Genomic DNA, 22843 nt, shown 5'->3' on the forward strand with positions numbered 1-22843 from the left:
TACTCTTTATTTTTTATTAGAGGATTGTTTAAATAATTTTTAATTAGGGTGGCTTAGAATTGGCACGTGATATTACGGATGCACCAATATCCACTGCTTATCATAGAGCAAAATTTAAACCACAGGGTTAACCAAAATGGTGCTCATTCTAAAGACGCATGCATTAGTTGCCAGTATGGTTGATTTCTCTGATTTTATTTTACTGAGTAATCATAATGATATTAAAATTATACTTAGAAAATTGATCACATATCGGAGTTTTTTTGATATTGAAATGATATCATTTAAAATAATGAGATTTCTGTAAAGAATAACTTTTCACATAATGATTGAAGTCTTTTTGCAAAAGCTGAGAAGTACTGTTTTTAAAAAATAAATCGACCAAGAAACACAAATGAAGTCACGATTTATATTAAGACAAGAGAACAAGAAGTTAATGAGTTATTATCCGAAAATCATCTGGTTATTATCAAAAGTAAGTAAGTATCCCTCTCTCTATTTGTATTAAATCAATTATTCTTGCTGAACTTGTTCTTAATTACCAATAAAGATAGTGTAAATGAGTGCTTTGGAGAAACAGCACGAGATTCCATTGACGACGTCTCGAAAAATAGCATAAAAGAGTCTTGGTCACGTATAATCTAGGACTTAAATTGATATAAATCATTCACACAACTTTTCATTGATACACAAAGAAGGAGTAATAATGGTGATCATGGGTAAAAATTCGCCTCGCAGAGAAGGCCAAAAGGAATCATGACAGGTTTCCAAAAGTATCACAATGATATTGACATAAACCAATTGGAATCCAGGGAGAAAGAATGATGAACAATGAATAGAGATACGTGAACGTATAACAATTGGTACCGAAAAATTTAATATCAATCAATGGCAACAATTGCGCTCTTCTCTTCAAAAATGTGTCAGAAATTTGTATAATTAATCACAAGAATTTAAATTTATTGGAGTTGTCAATAAAAGCTGGCTACAATTGATTATATTTTTTAATCATCATGTTCATTTCTTCAACTAACGGATCATTTCCGTTCGCTTCACAAAAAACTTTCCACGCAAGTGTATCGTAATCCACACGAGGATCATATTCTGATTCTTCAGGTAAATAATCATTATCATCATCCAGCACCTCAGCTGAATCATTAGGGTTAGAATTTCCATCAGTTTTCTTTTTTGATGAAGAACGAAAATATGTTAATACGAGCAATGAAAATTTCGAAACAATTCATAATAAATAATATTTGTTATACGGAGGAAAATACTGATTCCAATATCTCACCAGAATCCTTCAGCTCATTTTCACATGTTTCGTTTTCATCAGTCCCCTGGCCTCGTGAGATATAACCATGAATAATAGTATAATCATCCTTAGCGTAATTTCGAGAAACGTATACTGCACAAATATCATAATAATTAATGATAATTTTTTAGGTTTCAAGAGGTCCCTAATGATACGTTTAATGTTTGGAATACCCACAAATGCCGAGATAATAATGAATGGTAATTTATTGGAATTTAAGACATCCCTATAAATACTTTTAATATTTGGAATATCTGGTTGATTTTTTTCATTTGTGTAATCGCTAGGAAGTTTGAACCCCGGTGTTTGTCACTGCATTATTTCAGCTAATTATCCGGACAGATTCTATTTAACATTTGCAAATTACATAAAACTATTTTGTTATTTTATATGATTAGTAGTGTCGTCACATTAATAAAATCTAAACTGGATTTTTTGGTTAGAAGATCAAATAAAAGACAATTGTTCGGGTATGTCGTTTGTTCGTAATATAAATATTTGGCAGTCAAATCATTAGAAATATTAGAAATTACGTAATAATTATATATCCGAATTACGCAATGGATAAAGACGATGATGATTCATTCGCAATTAATTGGACTTTTAAAAAAAATTTTACCTTTCTTCACATTGCAAAACAATGCCTTTCAGGCGTGCCCATTCACTTCACTACAATAGATTTCCAATATTATTGAAAAACGTAAACAATCTACTTAACCTAGCATAAAATATCAGATATTATAGTATTGCGTTACTCTTAACTTGTAATAAAGATGTAAAGTAAATTCTTCTGAAATAAGAAGACCATTAACGACAAAAAGGGCACCTGAATAGTGCACTTCGAGCGGTTACCAAGTAGTCATACATAATAGTTCTTCGATAAAAGTTGCCCTTCTTTGTAAAATAAAATATGTCCTTTTGTCCACCATAGTAAAAGGGCTTTAGTCGAACACTTCACTTCCTCTAAAAACGGGCAGTCTAACTATTATCTAGATTCTACCAAGAAGTTTCCAAGGAAAGCAACGAAGAAGTACCAATTACTTCATGGCAACGGTTCCGATGTAACAAAATTAAACAATTAAGACACGATGCATTTGGTCTTATGGTATCATGAATATTGTTTTAAACGATTATCTCGTATTGTAACATTCTTATTTATTTTTAACAGCGTACACATATATCGAAATTAATGAATATAAACTACCACAATATTGTTAACAGTACTATCTAACTAAATTCTGCTATCGGTACACGTATTTTTTTAGGTGACGAATTTGACTTTCGACACTATGGGTGGCGGAATGATGGTTTAGTTGGTAATGATAGTACTTTCCTAATAGTACTTTCCTAAATAATAAAAAAATGAGATTAAACTGCGGAATGACATGTTTGAAGATTATGATGTAGGTTCCTACCAATAATGAATATAGGGTAGATACTACAGTGATGATGTTTAAAAAAATTCGCATTTTCCGTTGGGAGCGGTATAGGCCATCATAAGTCAAATCTGTGCTAAATATTTAATTTCGCTCCCTATTGGTTTTACATGATTAGCAGGGTAAACGCACATCAGTTAAGTTATAACAGTGATACCTACCACAAATTAATATACCGTATGTTTCCAGACCAGCTACATAACCGTAAATACTAATAAAATAGTCTATTGACCCTTTCATGAATTCTGCTAACTTTATTATACGTTGATTTATGGTTATATTGCAATAAGGTGGCTTTATCTCGCCAAATATGAGTTCCCTGTCGGTGTCATCAATATTTGCGAGGATCCAAAAGTGGGTTTTCTACCATGGTTGTGACCATTTAATAAGCATCTTTCCTTAGAACTTTCAGATTTGCCATTTGCCCTTTATTCAATAATGAGATGAACTTACCCTATTGTATTCAATTATTGTTAAGTCCGTAAGACGAACTTGGTTCCATATCTTTTCGGAACATTTGACGTATTCTGGTTTAAGTCAATTGCAATACATAATCGACGATAAATACCTGTATTAATGTACAAATATATTAAAGTCAAATTTTGCGATTTTTGCATAAAAAATATTTAAAGTATCATATCGATCTCTTTCGCATATGATAAAGTTTGGAATGATTTTCAATTTGTTGATTCTAACAAAAATCGATGGAGATCCTGTGTTGTCCACTATACAAAAGAGAACAGGATTAGATTATACCAGGATAAAGAAATCAAGAAATCTCAAACCGATATTTTTTAATACTTACGTCATTTTCAGAGGCATTATTTATAACAACACTATCAATCGCATGACTCCACCTTGAATAATAAGAACAAGATCAACTATGCTTATTTTTGAAAGAATCATCAAGACATCAACCTTATATTTTCCCCTGTCTGTCCTATAAAAGGATTATTATCATCCTCACGTGTTATCCTTACATCAGAACAATTGTTGTCGCTTGGCTTTGAGAGGAATGATGCAGATTAGAAATGCCTGGCTTTGCAATGTAATATAGAACGCATATCAAGATTCCTGGAGTGAAATCACTGAAAAAAGAGATAGATCAGTTTCCTAGATAGATCAGTTTCCTTCTCATCAGCTGAGCTAGATGATTCGTCTTTAATATACTCTTCTTTGTCGTTCTGGAGTTCGTCTTCGATAGTAGTAGTAGTTTTGACCTACATACCAAATTCATTTTCGTTTGTATAAGCCTCAAATTATCGGTTAAAGAATAAAGAAGATTTACAGCCTTATGTTTTTTGTTTCTTCATTGCCTGATTGTTTACAATTTTCATAGGATCGTTTATTCCCTCGAATCACATTGGAAGATCCACCGATTTGTATTCCATCACAAGTCAAATCACAAGACAAAAATACGTTTTCTGCGTTTATCTTTTTATTCACCGCCACATTATGATGTTTCAATCTAAGTAACGACTTCAACCAAAAGTTATCGATACGCCCCATCTTTTTAGATTCAACCTTGGATAGATAGATTATACATTAACATGTGTCAAGATATTGGAAAACAAAAAATTCCTGATCGTGGCTTGTCACAAGCTGGCTACAGCAGAGACTAGTCCATAACCATACGAAGATGCAGTTCTATGGTTAGCTGTAGTATTTTGTGTTTGAGAAACAATGAAATATTCAATAAACTAACTTTAGGATTAAATATTAAAGTCATAGTATTAAGTGGCGTGGCGAAAAACTTAAATTAGAAATTTGAAATTAAATTTACAATTATAGTAAAAATTTACAATTATGGTAATAAAAAACATTGTATAGTACAATTTGCGTTTCTCCGAAGTATGATGCTATAAATACAATCATTTTATTCAAAATGTGAAATTTGAAATATCAAAAAAAAAAACAAAATCTAAAGTAGAAATAGATGAGCACAAAAATTTGGCACATTTTTATTGGATACAAAAATCGATCCCAGTCCGGATCGGTCCTCAAATTTCAGACCAAAGACCAGGAAGACCGGTCCCAAGTCCGATCCAACCTATAAATTAACCTTGATTTTCAAGACGTGTCGCACTTTTCCTTTCCTCTTCCGTGCCATTTTTTTTTGAAAAAACATACGTACGTATATAAAAAATAAAAATATTAGGTTAAACCCGCAAAAATCATCTAATTTAATAATTTTCAAATTTATTTTCATTCACCCAGATGAGTTTAATTATTAGAATAGTTCAATCGATTTTTTAGCGTCGTAACTAAAAAAAAAAATCAAAGCATCGAAATTTCAGACTACTTTCGCCACCCGTAAATGTCACATTGACGTTGAATGAATAAATAATCTTATGAATGTTGTTTATTAATATAATAAAATTGATATAAACATATACAAATGTTATAAATACAATAAAATGTTAAATTTACAATAATTGTTATAATAAATACTAATTTACATTATCATAAAAAATTGAATTATATATAAATCATTCTCTCCGAAAATTCTTTAAGTTTATCTTGTGCATCTTGATCTCCTTGTTCAGCAGATTTTTTGTACCAAGAAATTGCTTGATTCATATCTTTTTGAATCCCCATTCCATTTTCATACATCAAAGCAAGATTATATTGAGCATAACTACTTCCTAAATTTGCTGCTTTTTGATATGATTCAAATGCCATTTGCATATTAACATCAGTTCCAATTCCATTTTCATAAAAATAACCTAATTTATTTATTCCCATTGCGTCTCCTCTCTCTGCTAACATTTTAGAGAATTCAAATGCTTTGTTAAGATCTTTGTCAACGCCCTCTCCATTTTCATATAAAACAAGAAGATTATATTGAGCTATAACGTTCCCTAAATTTGCTGCTTTTTGGAATAACTCAAACGCCTTTTGTTTATTAACATCAGTTCCAATTCCCAAACTATAACAATACCCTAACATACTTATTCCACTTGGATATCTTTTTCCCGCTAATTTCTCGAATAACTTAAAAGCTTTAGTATAATTTTTATGAGTATCTTCTCTATACATATTGGCAAGATCAAATTGAGCTACGATATTTTCTGACTTTGCTGCTTCTTGATATAAATCAAACGCCTTTTGTTTATCGCAATCAATTCCAATTCCGTTATAATATAAATACCCAAGCAAATAATTTGAATTCGAAGTATCTTGATTATATAAAAGCCAATTATAGATCTCATTAGAACTTATGTTGAGATTTTTAATAAAATCAAGAACATGTTTCTTTCTTATTTTTCCTTCTTTTTCTTCGTTTAACTCCTTAGAAATAAAATCAACCAAATTATCAACGCTTTTATTATAATAAGAATTGAGTTTTTGTCTGGTTTCTTTTATCGATTCTAATTTAACGACTACTTGATTCATAAATGGCCTTTTATCTGGATTATCATTCCAACATTCTATATAAAATATAAATAAATTTATTATATTAATGAACATCAATTACGTTAAAATTAGATATTAAAATCACAAATTGTACTTACCGATATAAAGATTCGAATAATCAAGAGGAGTATCTGGAACGATATTTTCTCTATAACCATTTACAATTCTCATAATTAAGCTAGCATCATATAATTCATTTTTAAATGGTGGTTGACCGCTCGATATCTCCCATAGAAGCACTCCAACACTGTAAACATCACATTTTTCATTTGGTTTCATGTGATTATCATTACTGATGAACTTTTTTGGATCGATATAAGGCGCGATACCAAATAAGTCTGCTCGTTGTTTTTTGGTTGCCTCCTTGATTCTTTTTGATAAACCAAAGTCGGCTAATTTAACAGTACCTTGATGAACTAAAACATTTCCGGAATGCTATTATAGAATATAAAAACAATATATAATTAAGTCTTAAATTATCAAAATCAAATAATTTAATGAATTTATAAATTACCAAGTTACAATGTACAATTCCTTTCTCATGTAAGCAAGATACAGCATTGGCTAACTGGTAAGCTAGCTTGTATTTATGTTCTAGAGTAAGATTTTTAAAGTTTTCTTTTAAATAATTTCGAAGAGGACTATCAGCATACTCCATTACTAATAAATATTTCTTTAAATGATCGGGTTGACATTCTAATTAAGAGAAATAATTATAATTAACTTAAATTATTAAAAAATCAATGAAATATATATTTAAATATATTCTATACCTTTTTCTGTAATCCCACATAAACGAATAACATTGTTATTTAAGTCCTTTTCACGTTGTAGTTCAAGCTAATATAACGTTATATAAATGTAAATATCGTAGTCCGAGATATAAAATTAATATTATTATTAAAAGTTTTTAATTACCTCATGAATAATTTCTTTTACAGTATCGTTATCAAGGTTAAAAAAAGATTTTAACGCAAAGTATTGATCCGAGTTTTTTTTTTCTGCACGATAAATTTTTCCGAAGGCCCCATTTCCAATTTTTTGAATATTATGAAAATGTTTGTAATCGTAACATTCTAAATTTTTTTTAGAAATAGCATCTTCAATTAAACCAATCCATTCATTTGAATTTTTGACAGCTTGAATTTCAATTTTATTAGACATGGGAAAAAAAATAAGAAGTGAAAAAGTAAAAAAAGTAAAAGAGTTCAAAGGGGTAACGATTAAAGAATTTAAATAAGTTTCATTTTCCCAATTAGTAATATTGTTGACGTTTTTGGCTTAGACGATTAATTAAAGTTTGAAATTACGTATATCACGTGTTATAATGATGGTACCTGACCTGGAGACTGGATCCCGGTACTGTATTGTCACGTGAGAGCATCTCCAAATGGCAAGATTTTCAAAATCGTCAAACTCCAAAAGGTAATCCATGTTCATTATCTAATTCCGGAATTTTTTACGGACGTGACGCAGTAAATTTCCAGTAAATTTTATAAACATCAGAAAAAATTGTCTTTTTTGATTATTCCAAATAGTATATGCACGATTATAATCAAACTTTTAAATTTTCTGGCCCTTTTAAAATACATGCATTAACGTTAACGTATCTAATATATCCGGTCACATGTTCCGATGCAAGAAATGAATTTCCGTAATTTTTAAAACTTTTTCGGAGTACCAACGTGGAATTATTTTTCTACTAGGGTGCAGACTTTTTCTTTTTTTTAGCTACGTCACTCATTAACTTTTAGAAAATTAATTATTATGGCCATTTAACGGTTTTAACCATATTTTTATATTTTATTTGTAACGTTTAAATTATACAAATGGTTACGAAAATGTTATTTCATTGTATTTACAAAATCGATCATGCGACTCTGAAGATCGAAGCTTACGTGAATAACGGGATTATTGTATCTATTAACGGTTTATTACTTATTTCTTAATTCTTTTATTAATTTTATTTCATTAGTTTTACTTCTTTTTCTTACTTCAAGTGCATATATATTTTTTTCTGGTACTCCAGTTGGCCAATTTTTCATACTCAATTTTATATATTAATTTTTCGTTCTTTGAATCTTCATTTTCTTTGCATTCAATATTGATTCTTCGTTTTTTCATTAGTAGATTTATTTATATGGGATGTAATTATTTTGTTTATATACATATATATATATATTTCATTTTTTGATTTTGATTTTTGTTGTTTGTTTATTAATTTGTATAATTGATAGTTTAATATTAAGTAAACCCAATAGCATGACTTTGTTGTTCACTGATAGTCAAAGTGATCTAGAAATTCATAAATTGCAAATACTTATATTTATTTCACGCTATGTACGTATTTTATAAAAAACATGTCACAACGATGAGATGCAGCAATGTTGATCAGGACCTCGAGGAAGGGGAAAAAGGGAAGGAGAAAAGACGAGAGAGGGAAAGGGAAGAGGAAGGATGAGAGAAAAGGAAAGGGAAGGAAAGAGCAAGGAAATATACGTAAATATTCACACACCCGCACACCCACTGATGACTGACCCACACACACCCACACCCACACCTACACAACAACGTGTAGAACGCTTATTATTGTATAATTATCGATTCGGATACTCCTATTCTAATATTATTTCCCTGAAAGTAAATTAAACTTACTTTGTGCATAATTGTATCCTTGTTCAGCAGACTTTTTATACCAATAAATTGCTTGATCTATATCTTTTATAATTCCATTTCCATTTTCATACATTGAAGCTAAATTATATTGAGCTATATAATTATTCAAATTTGCACCTTTTTGATATAACTCAAAACCCTTTTGTTTATTAACATCAGTTCCAATTCCATTATAATGACAATAACCAGTATTATTTATTCCAGTTGAATTTCCTAATTCTGCTGCTTTTTGATAAAATTCAAATGCTTTTTGCCAATCAGCATAAGTTCCAATTCCTTTTTCATAACAATATCCTAACTTGTTTATAGCATTCGGAATTCCTTTTTCTGCTAATTTATTTGATAATTCAAAAGCTTTATTATGATTTGTTTTAATACCATTTCCATGAATATATATTTCAGTTAGATCTAATTGTGCCACACAATTATTATTATTCATTTCCATCGCTTTTTGATATAATTCAAATGCTTTTTGCATATTAATATTTGTTTCAATTCCATTATAATTAAAATATCCAAGTAAATAAATAGAATTTGATGATTCATTTTGATTATTTAAAAGATAATTATAAATTTCTTGTGAGATTATTCCTTGATTAATAATAAAGTTAATAACATGTTTCTTTATTACTTCTTTATATACTCCCTCATTTAATTTTTTAAAAATCATATCAATTAATTCATCTATTATCATATTTAAATTTCCATCAAAAATATTTTTATTGATATTTTTAATTGTAGGTTCTATTTCTTTTGTACTATCTATTTTATTGAAATTTTGAATAATTTGAGAATATTCATTTGATAAATTATTGATATTCAAAAGGTTATTATTAATTTGATTATCAAACATTTGTAAAAGATAAAGTGTAAGAAAGAAACTAAAATAACGTTAAAATATATAAATTTTTTTTTTTGTTTTACTTTGGTGGTACTGTAGGTGCAGTTGCACAAAATCTTTTAAATCATTCTTAGTTGTATCTGCGGCTTTATTGATAGTCCCGTGTAACATCATCGGCCAATCTCGGAAAAAGGCTAATTTTTGAATGAAATTTTTAATGATTCCATTTTTAGCAGGTTATGCCATATTACGGTGTCCCGGTCCGATGATCTTTCCGAGTCCAGTCGAATATTTTTATTATACGCTAGTAACGCTACACAGAAAAATAATAATAAAACTCATGCAAATAATGTTATTTGTTTGTATCGTGTTAAGATATACAAAAAAAAATTAAATAATTACTCATACTCGTACGAAGGAAATCACATGATGTGACATAATCTAGTTTGTTATCAGTATGTAAATATTTACTTTTATTGCTTTTTCTTTAGATCTACTCCCTGTTTATGTGTTTGTGGATTTGTGAATCTATCTCTTATCATAGAATCAAATTAATAAACAGTACTAATATAATTCTTTTATTTATAGAATCTCCTATGTTGTCCTTAGAATTTCTTTATCATTGTAGTAAGTCGCATATTTCGATTAATAATTAATATTGTATTCCTAAAATTTTCTATTGAAAAATGAATTGTTTATTTGTATTATAAATTTTCATATTTGGATTAGATATTTAAGGTTTGAATCTTGTAACTCATTCAATTAATGATTTCTTAATAAAATTATCCAAAAGTCAATACGAGATCCATTAATCATGAGATTCTTTCATTTGTAGATATTTTATTTTATGTACAAGAAAATACAAGAAAATATATTATGAAGAAAATAGAATAAAATAATAGCTATTCAAAAGTTCAACGGTTAAATGCTACCTATGGGATGTATCTTGGAATAATTGTTGAATACCTTGAATGCTTGAGACGACTTAGATGTCAGCGTTTCACCCAGGAAATTTGTATTTGTAATTGCCTGTCTGGGCAAACACATTTTCTTTCAGGAGTGTAACGATTATAGAACTATTACTGCATGAGGTCTCATGTTGTCAACGAATGGCATTATCATTTCGAATTTGTCATACAGACCACTACTGAAAACCTTACACTAGGATATATGTTACTCATAGAGAAAGCAGCAATTTCATTTGCTTGATCTATTTCTTATTATGTCCTGTCATGGATGTTTTAACTGGTCGCTAAAGATGGACACTAGTATCTGTTACTGGTATACAACGGACTTTTTGAAGAAAAGGCAGTGTCAATGGGGGACGTTGTAAGAATCGGTTAATTTCAGGATATGTCTAGTAAGAATAGTCGTTATCTGTCAACTTATAAAACGGCCACTAAATTTATAATTCAAATGAAGGATGAAGTAGAAAGTCAGTACAAACAATATCAGGTAATAAAAAATTTTTTTATCTTATAATAATTAAATTTAATCATTTATTAATTATTACTATCATAGAAAATAAATCATATCTGTTATACAAGTAGAAGTGATGTAATATTTGCCTATTACTATTAAATGATAGTGTGTCGCCAACGATCTAACGTCATGCCAATTGGGAGAATATTTACTGAAGAGATTTTTCTTATTCAAACATTAGGGGGTTTTGTGCCATGTAAAATAGTACGTTTATATTTTTTTGTCACATAATTCATATTCATTAGAAAAAAGAACAGGATATAAAATTACTACTTCACTTTTAACCGCAATCAAATATAGAGTTACATAATATCATTGAACTGTGTATTACACATATTAAACGTGTTAGTTTTTATTTTTTTTTCTTTTAAATTCATGGATTTTTTAAACAAAAAAAAAATGATAAACGAAAATTTATTTCGAATTCATTTTATAAAAACAATAAATAAATTAACCATATAATATTCAACCAATTTTTATTTTAAAATGATTTTTGAGAGATTCTTTTTGTTTTATAACAACTAAAACAAATATTTTTTTTTTGTTTCGTAACAATTAAAACAAATATTTTTTTTTGATTCGTGACAATTAACAATAACTGTAATTTGGCGTAGTTGCAATTAAAACAAACAAAAAACGGATTAAGGGGTCCATTATGTGATAATCACATGATTTACGCAGAATTACCGTTTATCACCACCCCCTAAAAAAATATGTAAAGGGGTTTCGCAAATAAAGCGATGAAAAAAAAAATTTTTTTTTTTATAACATAAGGAAGCAAGGAGCTTTGTAAATAACATTACAATTGGTAATTTTTTTATTTAAATCAATGATTTTTTTTTGTTTTAGAACTTACAAGAAAATATGTTAACCGTGTTAAAGCCTGTGTAGCTTTTCACAGGAGTTTACATACAGGTGAATCTATCGACCAAAGTCATAATCGCATAGATCAACAAGTTTGGATACGAAAGGTATTGACAAGTAATTTAGCAGATCATTTAAATTTTGATTAAATAGCAAAACTTAATTTAAAAATTATTATTTTTTTTGTACATTAAGAGCGTATTTCGCGACTTGAAAGGGGAATGACATCCATACAAGAACAAATGAGCAGTGGGTTCGGCCAGATAATAAGAATGTTAGAACGTTTCCTAAATTCGCAAGAGCATTCCACGACAAAATAAGTGGTCGAATGGTCACCTAACACTACTCAAGCTCAAAGGCTTGCTGTCAAGAATTGTATGTTTGTACTACTCTTTTTTTTTATATATATACAGTATATTGACTATATTGTCTAACTTTGTTTTTTTTGGATCAGTATTGCAAATAAACTATACCATAACTTGCCATCCAAACAATAATCTGACGGTTCTGACCACCTCCATCTTTCATGTTACTAATCGTGATATCAGCGATAGTGCACAAACTATTGAAGACGCTGTACTATAGACAACCTGGTGCCGGTATATTGGGAAGAATTTTTTCAATCAGGGCAGGGAGAAAGGATCACTTTTTGATACTTGAACATCGTGATGTTTTTCTTTAATTTTTTAATTTTTTTTCTTGTCAAAAAGTTTCAATTATTTCCATTTTAGCATTGATTTATCTTCGTTGTAAATCATCTTGTGCTAGACTTCTTATTATTTTATCAATTTGAGTTTATTTTATATTTTTCAACACTCTAAGTCTCTAATAAAAATATAACGCTTTTGATTTTATGTTGATTATTGACTAAATAGAAACATGTCATATTTTTCTTATTCGATTTTATCGAATATTCCGTTATTCTAGTTATTTCTGTCACGATAGTATTAATAACTCGCGTTACATATATTTCATTGAAAACTTAAATTCCTTTTGTTTGAGATAACACTTCCACTAGCATGTGAATTTCTGAGTATTTTTTTCTAGTAATCACGACTCTCACAAATTTTTGGCTTGTCTATAAGTGAAAATTTTTGCCAGAAACTTTTGGAATACCCAAACTTCCAGGACGCAATGGACTTTCCAGAATATATTTAAATTTCAATTTTTCCCAGGAATTTTTCAGTGAACCACATTTTAGTGATCACTATAAGGTTTTGCTTGTTCAATTGCCTCTGCCCATTAAAAGTGAAGTGTGGGGCGCCTAACTACTGATAGATATCGTAACACTTATTGTAACACTTATTGGTATCAAAAAGTCAAAATGAAAATATTGTGTTTTACCAACTAGTGATTATGCACTTATAACTTCAATCCATTTCGATAATTTATTAAATAAATTATAATTTTTTACAATTAAATAATTTATTTTATAAATTATTAGACAATTTATTATATTAACAACTTTTTTAATCGCTTTTTTAATAAAATAAATAAAATTAATCAGCGTAATAATGAAATTTTTTGAGTTGTATTATATAAAATTATGTTTATTGAAAAATTATTGTCATACACGGCTTAATAAAAAAAACTCAGTTCATAATTTTGGAAATTTAAGAATTAAGGTTATTACTGAAATTTCTTAATAAAAAATCATTTTTTTTTTTAAAGAAAAACGAAAATAATATTTAATTTTATATAAAAAATTTTATTAAAAATTTAATAAAAATATTCATCAATACCTTGTATACTGCATTTATTCAACGATTCATACTCTCGACAAGTTTTTGATACATCTCACATTGAATTTGTGACCAGCACTCCTGAATAAATGACTCTATTTCTCCCAAATTCTTTGGACTATTTGTTCTCGCTCGAATACGACGTTCAAGCTCATCCCACATGTGTTCAATCGGATTAAGGTCGGGACTTTGTCTCGGCCATGGGAGTTGAGCCGTGTCATTAAACTTGTATGTATTGGCGCGTTGTCTTGCTGAAAAAAATACTCCCCATTTCTTCTTCAAATTGCTCCAAAAATGGTACTACATGATAGCCAAGGATCTTTTGTATGTATCTTTCACTATTAACACGACCATCAATTCTTACCGGAGGGCCAAATCATACCAACTAAAACACCTATACCACCTCTACCATGTTTTATGGTCGGAACAAGGCAATTTACAGCAAGACTTTCTTTTGGAAGGCTGCCATACATGAATTTTTTTATCGCTTTGAAACAAAGTGAACCTAGACTCGTCACTCCACACAAATTTCTTCCAGTCATTTATTGTCCAAAAACGACTTTCACGAGCCCAAAATAAACGAATTTTTCGCTTATGAGAGGTTTTCTGTACGTCTATGGTACCCATTTCATACCGTGTACGCCTTACAGTGCCTTTACTCACTTCTTTTCCGATTGATTCAATAAAATCTTTTTGCATTTTTTCTGCTGATATACGACGATTTTGGTAAGGACAACTTAAAGATGACGTTTATCACGTTCATTTGATTTTTTTGGACGTCCGCTCCGTGAAGCAACAGTTAAAGCACTTGTTTTATGATATTTTATTAGAAAGAACTATTCAAGGAAAACTGACTATGGAAAGACTACTGTTCATAATATTATGAGTCTCCAGCTTCATAAAGACCGATAATCCCTCCACGTTCGAGATTTGATAGTTCTTTTGTTTTGACCATTTTATCGCACTTAACAGAGAAATGAAGAAAAATAAATATCACGCATGATGATTTTTTTTTATTTATTATTATTGTACTACAAAATCCCTCATTTTTATTGCACAAAATCCATTTTTGTCGCATACTTTGCAAATCATTAGGGTAGTCCTAAACTTTTGAGTAGGTAGTGACTGTATCATGATGCCATTCGATACATGTAAGAAGAAGGTATTTCTTGTCCCGAATAAATGTTCCATCGGAACAAAGTAGGTTGTAGTAATTTAATACGTCCATTTTTCTCCCTGCATCAATATTATTCTGATTCCTAAGTTGTTGGACGAATTCCAAAATAGAATCTGCCGCATTTTAATCCATACTAAAAAGCTGCGAAAGTTTATTTTGGGTTAATCATAAAAATGAGTTTTCATTTAGGATTTTTTTTTTCATAATTTTTTCAATGTGAAATCAGAGTTCTTTTTTAGACTCCAAAAAGACTTTAACGTGGAGAGCTGACTATTTTTTAACGTTGGAAGGAATTTCGACAGACATTATTTTGTAAATTAAACCCATTTTTCGATAAAGTTCCACTATTTTATTTCCATGCTAATCCTAAAGGAGTAAATATGTGCCGATACTTCGGTACATCGTAAAACAGAAATATATAATATATTGTTGTTTTATTCTACTCCGCTAAACAAACAAGTGCTTTTCCAGTTACAGTAAACCAATTTTTGTATTAGCTTCACTGATATTGTATAAATGGCGACCCGAGATCTAGATCTGATTGATCTGATTGATGACTCTGATCTATAATTTTATATCAAAGTATTCAAGTAAAAAAAAAGATTACTGGTAATCATATTGGTAATCGTCCGATAATAACTTGTTTATAGGGATGTAAATCATATTGTCTATGTATTATAAGTAACAATTGTATATTATTAGTCACCATTAACACCATTAAGCTATTTCATATTACTAGTTTAGGTGATATAATAAATGTGACTCATACATGATCTTGATTTTTTTTACTGATCAAATGTATTAGTCACTGTGTATTCAAAAGATTTTACAAATATATATATACCCTTAAACTTCCTTAAGAAAAAATCAAAAATCAAATTTCATATTATTTTTCAACTTCAAATATTATTTGTCTCAATTCAATTATAAATTTCAATCCAATATTTCAAACTATAATTCAAGATGTCTTATCAATTGTGCCCAAACATTATCAGTACTATTCTTAATGAAATTCCCATCAATAAATGTTACCATAATCCTCAACTCATTGAAACTTCTCAAACTTCTCAATATTTACCATTGCTTGCTGGATTCTTTTATGTTCTTTTGATCATTCTTCTAATATACACCAATATTCTTAATAATATTATTGTCTTAATTTTTCGTTTATTGAAATTCATGTGTACTATAATCTTTTCTCTTTCCCATCTCCCTACTCTTTATTTCTCTAATATATTTCATCCTTTTGAAAATTTATTATTATCTATATTATTACCAAATCTTCTTTATTTATTGTATATATTATTATCAATTCTTTTTCATTTTCTTTATTTACTTAACTGTATAATTCATATTCTCATCTTTTCTTATTCTTTACTTTATAGAGTAATCTATTTAGTAAATATTATTATCCTTTTAATTTCTCAATAATTTAATTAAATAATCTTATATTACGTAGCTTGGCCCATTGCTTACCAAATATAGCATGGAGATGTAATCTTTCCCCTTTGGTCAACTTGGGATTATTTGACCATTCTTAGATAGATAATTTTTACAAGGGGATCGTTTGCATCGCCCATGAAGCATTGCACCATGCTAATTGGTGTCAGAGAGATCCTTTGTCTTGTAAAAATTTACCCTTTCTTGATCATTTGACCATTCTTAGATAGATAAATTTTATAAGGGGATCGTTTGCATCGCCCATGAAGCATTGCACTGTGCTAATTGGTGTCAGAGAGATCCTTTGTCTTGTAAAATTTACCTTTCTTGATCATTTGATCTATCTCATGTGATTTCCTTCTTCACATGTGATACCCTTTATTTTGTTCCTTTGTTGAGTTCTTTCCTTAATAACTTATTAACTCAACAATATCCATCACCGTTGGTTCCACGATTTCTGTGTCCAAGTTCAATTCTTGGAGGTGATTTGCTTTACTAATTAGTTTATCCTTTTTTTCAATTTTCCATTCCAAATATTCTTAATCACTGACAAACTGAACTTATACAAGAGGTGAATGGGTGGTGTGATGTATGTTAAGTAAGAGACATTTCTAATGTTTCTACTTTTATAGGAGTTCCAGACGAAATTATGAACTGGATTTTTTAGGTAGAAAATATTTTTTTTATTTATTTTTTTAGTAACATTTTTAGCATTACTTATTTTTATTTTCTTGTAGGGATTACTGAGACAAACTGTACTCCTGTGTTACAAAACAAATGATCACACATCAAAGTTTGTGCAACAGTTGAATTTAATGCCCTTCAGTATTTTTTGCGCAAATAAAATTTTTATCACATTATCTTTGTATACAATATTTATTTAATCCATAAATTTTTATCACGTTACTCTGTCTTGTCAAAGGAAACATGACTGCAAATACTTTCTGACGCCTAAAACATTAAGCTATGGACGCTGGCGATTATGACTATCGCAAATCTCCTCCTTGAACAGGAAAGTTTATTATTTTAATACTAGTCCATGTTCTGATATATAGCTTTTCCATACAAACTGACTGATGATTTCCATTACTAGCATTCAGTTAAAGAATCTCTCACTCCAAGACAATGATGACTGTCATCAATAAATGATATTGGAGACTACTGGTCTGATAAATCGCCTAAGAAGAGTATTCATGTCATAGTTAAGCCACCCGTGTCAACTGACACTTCGAGTTATGAACAGGAATTAACAAGTCTGTCTATGGTATGTATAAAGTAGTGGGGATAAACTGTGAGAGCTTTTCGTTGCTTTACAGTATATGACGTTGTTGTTAGCACTAAATAGTAAATATCAAGCACATGACCCTTGAAGGACTAAAAAATTCCATATGTGCAAAGTATCAGATGAGAATAACTTTGTGAAATGCTCCAGCTATTCGTATCAAAATACAATTTCAAGTCTACCATGTTTATAGAGACTCCCTTGAAAGCTCTATCAAATTTGACCTACTACAATATATTGAAAATGACGATAAACTAATAAAATGATGGTTTCTATTATTACAAAATATTATTTATATTAAAAACTAATTTATAAAAGAAACCAACTTATAAAATGAAGATGGTTTCTATTATTACAAAATATTATTTATATTAAAAACTAATTTATAAAAGAAACCAACTCATTCAAATTCATTTTATTAAAATAAATAATTATAAGGTACAATTTAAGTATCTATATAAAATAAATATAATAGAGTTAGTTGATACATTGATATTTCTTTATGCTGTAAGTTCCTTTAATTTATTTTGAGCATATTGGTATCCTTGTTTTGCAGATTTATTATACCAATAAATTGCTTGATTTATATTTTTTCCTATACCATTTCCATATTCATACATTAAAGCAAGATTACATTGAGCCAAATAATTGTCTAAATTTGCTGCCTTTTGATATAATTCAAACGCTTTATAATCATTAATATCAATCCCAATTCCATTATAATAACAATTACCTAAGTTATTCATTCCATTCGCATTTCCTAAATCTGCTGCTTTTTGGAATAATTCAAATGCCCTTTGCCAATTAGTAACAGTTCCAATTCCCATTTCATAACAATATCCTAACTTATCTATCGCATTTGGAATTTCTTTGTCTGCTAATTCTTCATACAATTCAAAAGCTAAATCATTATTTATATCAACACCTTCTCCATGAATATACATTTCAGCAAGATTTAATTGAGCTACGCTATTTTCTAATATTGTTGCTTCATGATATAATTCAATTACCTTTTGCTTATTAATAATAGTTCCAATTCCATAATAATTAAAATATCCAAGTAAACAAATTGAATTTGAATTATATTGATTATTTAAAAGCCAATTATAAATTTCTGGTGTTAATATCTTGTGATTATTAATATAATTTATTATATTATTTTTTAGTATTTCTTCATCTTTCCCTTCATTTAGTCCTTTAAAAATAAGATTGATCATTTCATCAATTATGATACTTAAGTCTTCTTCAAATATATTTTCATGAATATTTTGAGTTATAGGTTCTATTTCATTTATATTAATTTTATCAAAATTTTGAATAATTTGAGAAAATCCTTTTAATGAATTATTGGTATTTGATGAATCAATATTATCTAAATTTAGTTGCATATTGGATATTATAAATTAATTTAAATAACAAGGGAAAGGAGAAGGCAATAATTTTTGTGTAATTATTTTTGCAGCACATTTATTTATATGTGTGGTGGTACTGCATTGTAAATCACTAGAACTATTGTAATTTTACTGATATTCAGTTGTGTAATGTTAATCAATAATACTCGGGATTGAACTCAATTTTATTTTATTTCCATTATTGGAGTATATCCAAATTTAGAAGGTTATCGAATTTATTTTACCTTTATATGTTATATAATATGCATCAATTAATTAGTGAGAAATTATGATAATAATAAAAGATGAATTTGTAATAAATGTATTTTTAATAAATGTAAATACTTATTTTAACGTATTATATGTATTTGATATTTATAATTCGAATATCATTGTGATAGCTCCCCTTTAAACGCTCTTTAAACATATTTGTGATTTTACAAAAAAAAAAAAGTTCGTCGCTAAACATTGCATATTTTATCATTCCTATCATTTGAGCATCTATTTGTAATTTTACTTCTCGTAATCTTACAAAATTTCTTTTGATTTGTGTAAAGAATTCCTAAGATCCGCTCGCCTAAAAAAAAAGTGAAAAATCGAAACGTTAGCTAGTAAGGCATTTCGTTAAAGGAAATGCAATCAAATACCTACCGAAATCCTTACATCCAAGATGCGGTCTCTAAAAAAAAAAGTGAAAAATCGAAATGTTAGTAAGTTCTTTATAATTTTTGCATGTGTTTCAGACTCATTTATTTACCCGGACAACATGGTCTTGTTAAATTGGGAATAAGGAACTTTTTAAATAAATATTATGAAACGTCCTTAATAATATTGTTTATATCATGAACCAAAAAAGCTCATGAATCCTAAAATATGATTAAGCGCTTTTATATCCTCATTATATTTGCCAATATGTAAGCAATTTATATTTCAATTATTTCTGTAATTGAAATTAATAAATTACTGTGCATAGCGATCGTCGTGTAGATGATATTAAGTATTCCTTTGCGAAAAATTAAGGCGGGAGCAGAAAACTGTTATCAATGTCAACATTCTAATAACACGATACATTCCATACACAAAATGGTCTTGTTTGGATTAAATTCTGCTCACCTAATAAGATATCGTCTTTTCTTTTTACAATATTTAAGAATATCCAATATGTAAAACCAATTATATTACTAAAATAAATTTTCGTTTTATGTGAAAAAAATACACATTTAAATGCTACCACATATTTCAAAGGACATGTGATATTCTTTGAATATGAATGGAACGAAGATATTCCATCGTTAATCTATATCCAAATACAATAGACGTACATGTAAAATATATGATAATTCATGTAATTAATTCTTTATTTAATAAATACTATAAAGTAAATTTTCATAGTATTAACTGGAATTTTAATCATTGATATCATTAATCCTTAATATTTTTAATTTGATCAAAATTATATACATGCTCAAACTCTTAACAGAAAATTAACAAACTAAATTCAAATAACAAATATATCACTTCATTTTGGACCTAAATTTTTATTGTAATATCATATCTTACATGTATACGTGCAAAAAAAAAATAAAAAATAAGTCACAATATTTGATATATTGAATAGCTATAAAAATGAAGTTAAAAAATTTAAAATAATGACGTATAAGTTATTTACATCATAAATATGGAACAACTTGTTTCACATATTTAATAGTAGTAAAAACAATTGATAAAAAATAATAAGAAAAATAAAATAAGAATAATAAATAATTTACTTCTTTGTAAGCTCCATTAATTTATTATCAGCATAGAAGTATCCTTGTTCAGAAGACTTATTGTACCAATAAATTGCCTGGTCTAGGTCTCCTTTAGTTTCATACATTTTAGCAAGATTGTATTGAGAATATTTATATCCCATATTTGCTGCTATACAATATAATTCAAAAGCCTTCTGACTATTAACATTAGTTCCACTTCCCATCTCATAACACCATCCTAAGTTATTTATTCCATCTAAACTTCCCAAATCTGCTGCCTTCTGATACAATTCAAATGCTTTTAGCTTATTAACATTAGTTCCAATTCCTTTATCATAACATAATCCTAAATTACTTATTCCATCTGAACTTCCTAAATCAGCCGCTTTTTGATATAATTCAAATGCTTTTTCTCCATTTGCGTCAACTCCAATCCCATGTTCATAACACCACCCTAAGTTATTTATTGCGTTCGGAATTCCCTTTTCTGCTAATTTATTTGATAATTTAAAAGCTTCATTATAGTTTTTAAAAGCAGATTTTCCATAAATATATATGTTAACAAGATGTAATTGAGCGACATTATTTTCTAGTTCTGCTGCTTTTTGAAATAATTCTAATGCTCTTTGTTTATTAACACCAACTTCAATTCCATGATAATTAAAATATCCAAGTAAACAAATAGAATTTGAATTATGCTGATTGTTTAAAAGCCAATTATAAATTTTTTGCATATTTATTTTTTGATTGTAAATATAATTTAGTACATGAAACTTCAATAATTCTTCGTCGTCATTTAATTCATTAAAAATAAAATTAATCAATTCATCAGTTATAATATTTAAATCTCCTTCAAAAATATTTGTAGGTTCTACTTCTTTTATATTGATTTTATCAAAATTCTGAACAATATCATTTAATAAATTATTGGTATTTAAGGAACTAATATTATCCGAGTTAAGTTGCTTATCACACATTGTAAATTGATTTAATAAATGTAACGAACAACAAGGGAAAAGAAGCAAATAAATAACTTGTGTAGTAAAACAACGTTTTATGGTAATACTGCAGTGCAGATCAGTTTTGTGCACCTGCAGTTTCATTGTATGATTGCTAATTTAAAATTAGTAATGCGCCAAGAACTGGGAGTTCATAACATTATACAATAAAACTGCAGGTAGTGAAACGACGAATACAATATTATAAGCGGATATCCGTCAGCTGAAATAATCTGAATAATTATTACATATCCGCAGTAGATCGAATAAATAATTCGCGGATATTTTGCCAAATTATTTACAAATGATCTGCAAATTACATGGCTAACATGAAATCCGGAAATTATCCGTATTACCATATATCCGTGGATAAAACTAATATAATTTTTTATTCACATTTTTTTTTAATTCAACAGTTCAAAAAAACCTCGGTCATCATTGAATTTTCATAGAAGTTAAAAAAAAAAAAATTTATAAATATTCACACAATCATATCAGATATGTTTCAGTTTTTGGATGGCGAAGTGTTTCTTAAACAGGTTAAAAGTATGACAAAATCAATCCTAAAAATGCAAGTATATTACAATAAATTATATCCATATCGTTGTTTATGAAAAAGAAGAAAATCATCATTAATTTATTTAATTTCGATTTATTACAGTTGAACTTACGAATATTCATGAATATTTGCAAATTATCCGTGTGGATTGTTCTACAGATTGCTCATTAATCCGTAAATTATCCATATTATTCGCATAAATCTGTAATGCATCATATGATCTAAATTAAGAAATTTTCAAATCAAACTCTGTTTGTCATACATGTAATGCTTGTTGTACTCATGAGTCAGATCACCGTTTGATAGTGCATTTTGCATAAATATTATTACAATACTAATAAAGGTTTTTTTTAAAAAAAAAGAAAAAAAAATATTTACTTTATTTTTTCAAGTTAGGGAGAATTTGATATAATTATATGGTAATGGCTCACAGTAATGATAAAGGTAATAATTTATATATGACATGAACATT

The 22843-nt window shown here is 28.4% G+C and overlaps 8 protein-coding genes across 8 annotated transcripts; 1 reads left to right on the top strand and 7 right to left on the bottom strand.

Annotated features, from left to right (window-relative positions):
- Window positions 1–985: 985 nt before the first annotated feature.
- On the bottom strand, window positions 986–2244 carry OCT59_023602 (uncharacterized protein; the record flags this gene model as incomplete). Its single annotated transcript, XM_066134829.1, has 4 exons — window positions 986–1183; window positions 1361–1408; window positions 1493–1598; window positions 2168–2244. The coding sequence occupies 4 exons, from the start codon at window positions 2242–2244 to the stop codon at window positions 986–988; spliced, it is 429 nt and encodes a 142-aa protein (XP_065990914.1).
- Window positions 2245–3912: 1668 nt separating this feature from the next.
- Window positions 3913–4260, bottom strand: OCT59_023603 (uncharacterized protein; the record flags this gene model as incomplete). The annotated part of the gene is made up of 2 exons (XM_066134830.1): window positions 3913–3971; window positions 4068–4260. The coding sequence occupies 2 exons, from the start codon at window positions 4258–4260 to the stop codon at window positions 3913–3915; spliced, it is 252 nt and encodes an 83-aa protein (XP_065990915.1).
- Window positions 4261–5084: 824 nt separating this feature from the next.
- Window positions 5085–7332, bottom strand: OCT59_023604 (uncharacterized protein; the record flags this gene model as incomplete). Its single annotated transcript, XM_025332174.2, has 5 exons — window positions 5085–6182; window positions 6267–6603; window positions 6683–6864; window positions 6942–7008; window positions 7087–7332. 5 exons carry the CDS (start codon window positions 7330–7332, stop codon window positions 5230–5232), a joined length of 1785 nt encoding a protein of 594 aa, XP_025176045.1. The 3' UTR covers window positions 5085–5229.
- A 1462-nt stretch (window positions 7333–8794) lies between these two features.
- OCT59_023605 (uncharacterized protein) lies at window positions 8795–9794 on the bottom strand (the record flags this gene model as incomplete). Its single annotated transcript, XM_066134832.1, has 1 exon — window positions 8795–9794. Exon 1 carries the CDS (start codon window positions 9695–9697, stop codon window positions 8795–8797), a length of 903 nt encoding a protein of 300 aa, XP_065990916.1. The 5' UTR covers window positions 9698–9794.
- A 2237-nt stretch (window positions 9795–12031) lies between these two features.
- OCT59_023606 (uncharacterized protein) lies at window positions 12032–12616 on the top strand (the record flags this gene model as incomplete). Its single annotated transcript, XM_066134833.1, has 5 exons — window positions 12032–12054; window positions 12116–12138; window positions 12227–12280; window positions 12353–12406; window positions 12486–12616. 5 exons carry the CDS (start codon window positions 12032–12034, stop codon window positions 12614–12616), a joined length of 285 nt encoding a protein of 94 aa, XP_065990917.1.
- Window positions 12617–14178: 1562 nt separating this feature from the next.
- On the bottom strand, window positions 14179–14472 carry OCT59_023607 (uncharacterized protein; the record flags this gene model as incomplete). The annotated part of the gene is made up of 1 exon (XM_066134834.1): window positions 14179–14472. The coding sequence occupies one exon, from the start codon at window positions 14470–14472 to the stop codon at window positions 14179–14181; it is 294 nt and encodes a 97-aa protein (XP_065990918.1).
- A 3700-nt stretch (window positions 14473–18172) lies between these two features.
- OCT59_023608 (uncharacterized protein) lies at window positions 18173–19060 on the bottom strand (the record flags this gene model as incomplete). Its single annotated transcript, XM_066134835.1, has 1 exon — window positions 18173–19060. One exon carries the CDS (start codon window positions 19058–19060, stop codon window positions 18173–18175), a length of 888 nt encoding a protein of 295 aa, XP_065990919.1.
- A 1768-nt stretch (window positions 19061–20828) lies between these two features.
- OCT59_023609 (uncharacterized protein) lies at window positions 20829–21791 on the bottom strand (the record flags this gene model as incomplete). The annotated part of the gene is made up of 1 exon (XM_066134836.1): window positions 20829–21791. The coding sequence occupies one exon, from the start codon at window positions 21789–21791 to the stop codon at window positions 20829–20831; it is 963 nt and encodes a 320-aa protein (XP_065990920.1).
- Window positions 21792–22843: the final 1052 nt, after the last annotated feature.

This window comes from Rhizophagus irregularis, chromosome 4 (genome assembly GCF_026210795.1).
Source record: "Rhizophagus irregularis chromosome 4, complete sequence".
Lineage (NCBI taxonomy): Eukaryota > Fungi > Glomeromycota > Glomeromycetes > Glomerales > Glomeraceae > Rhizophagus > Rhizophagus irregularis.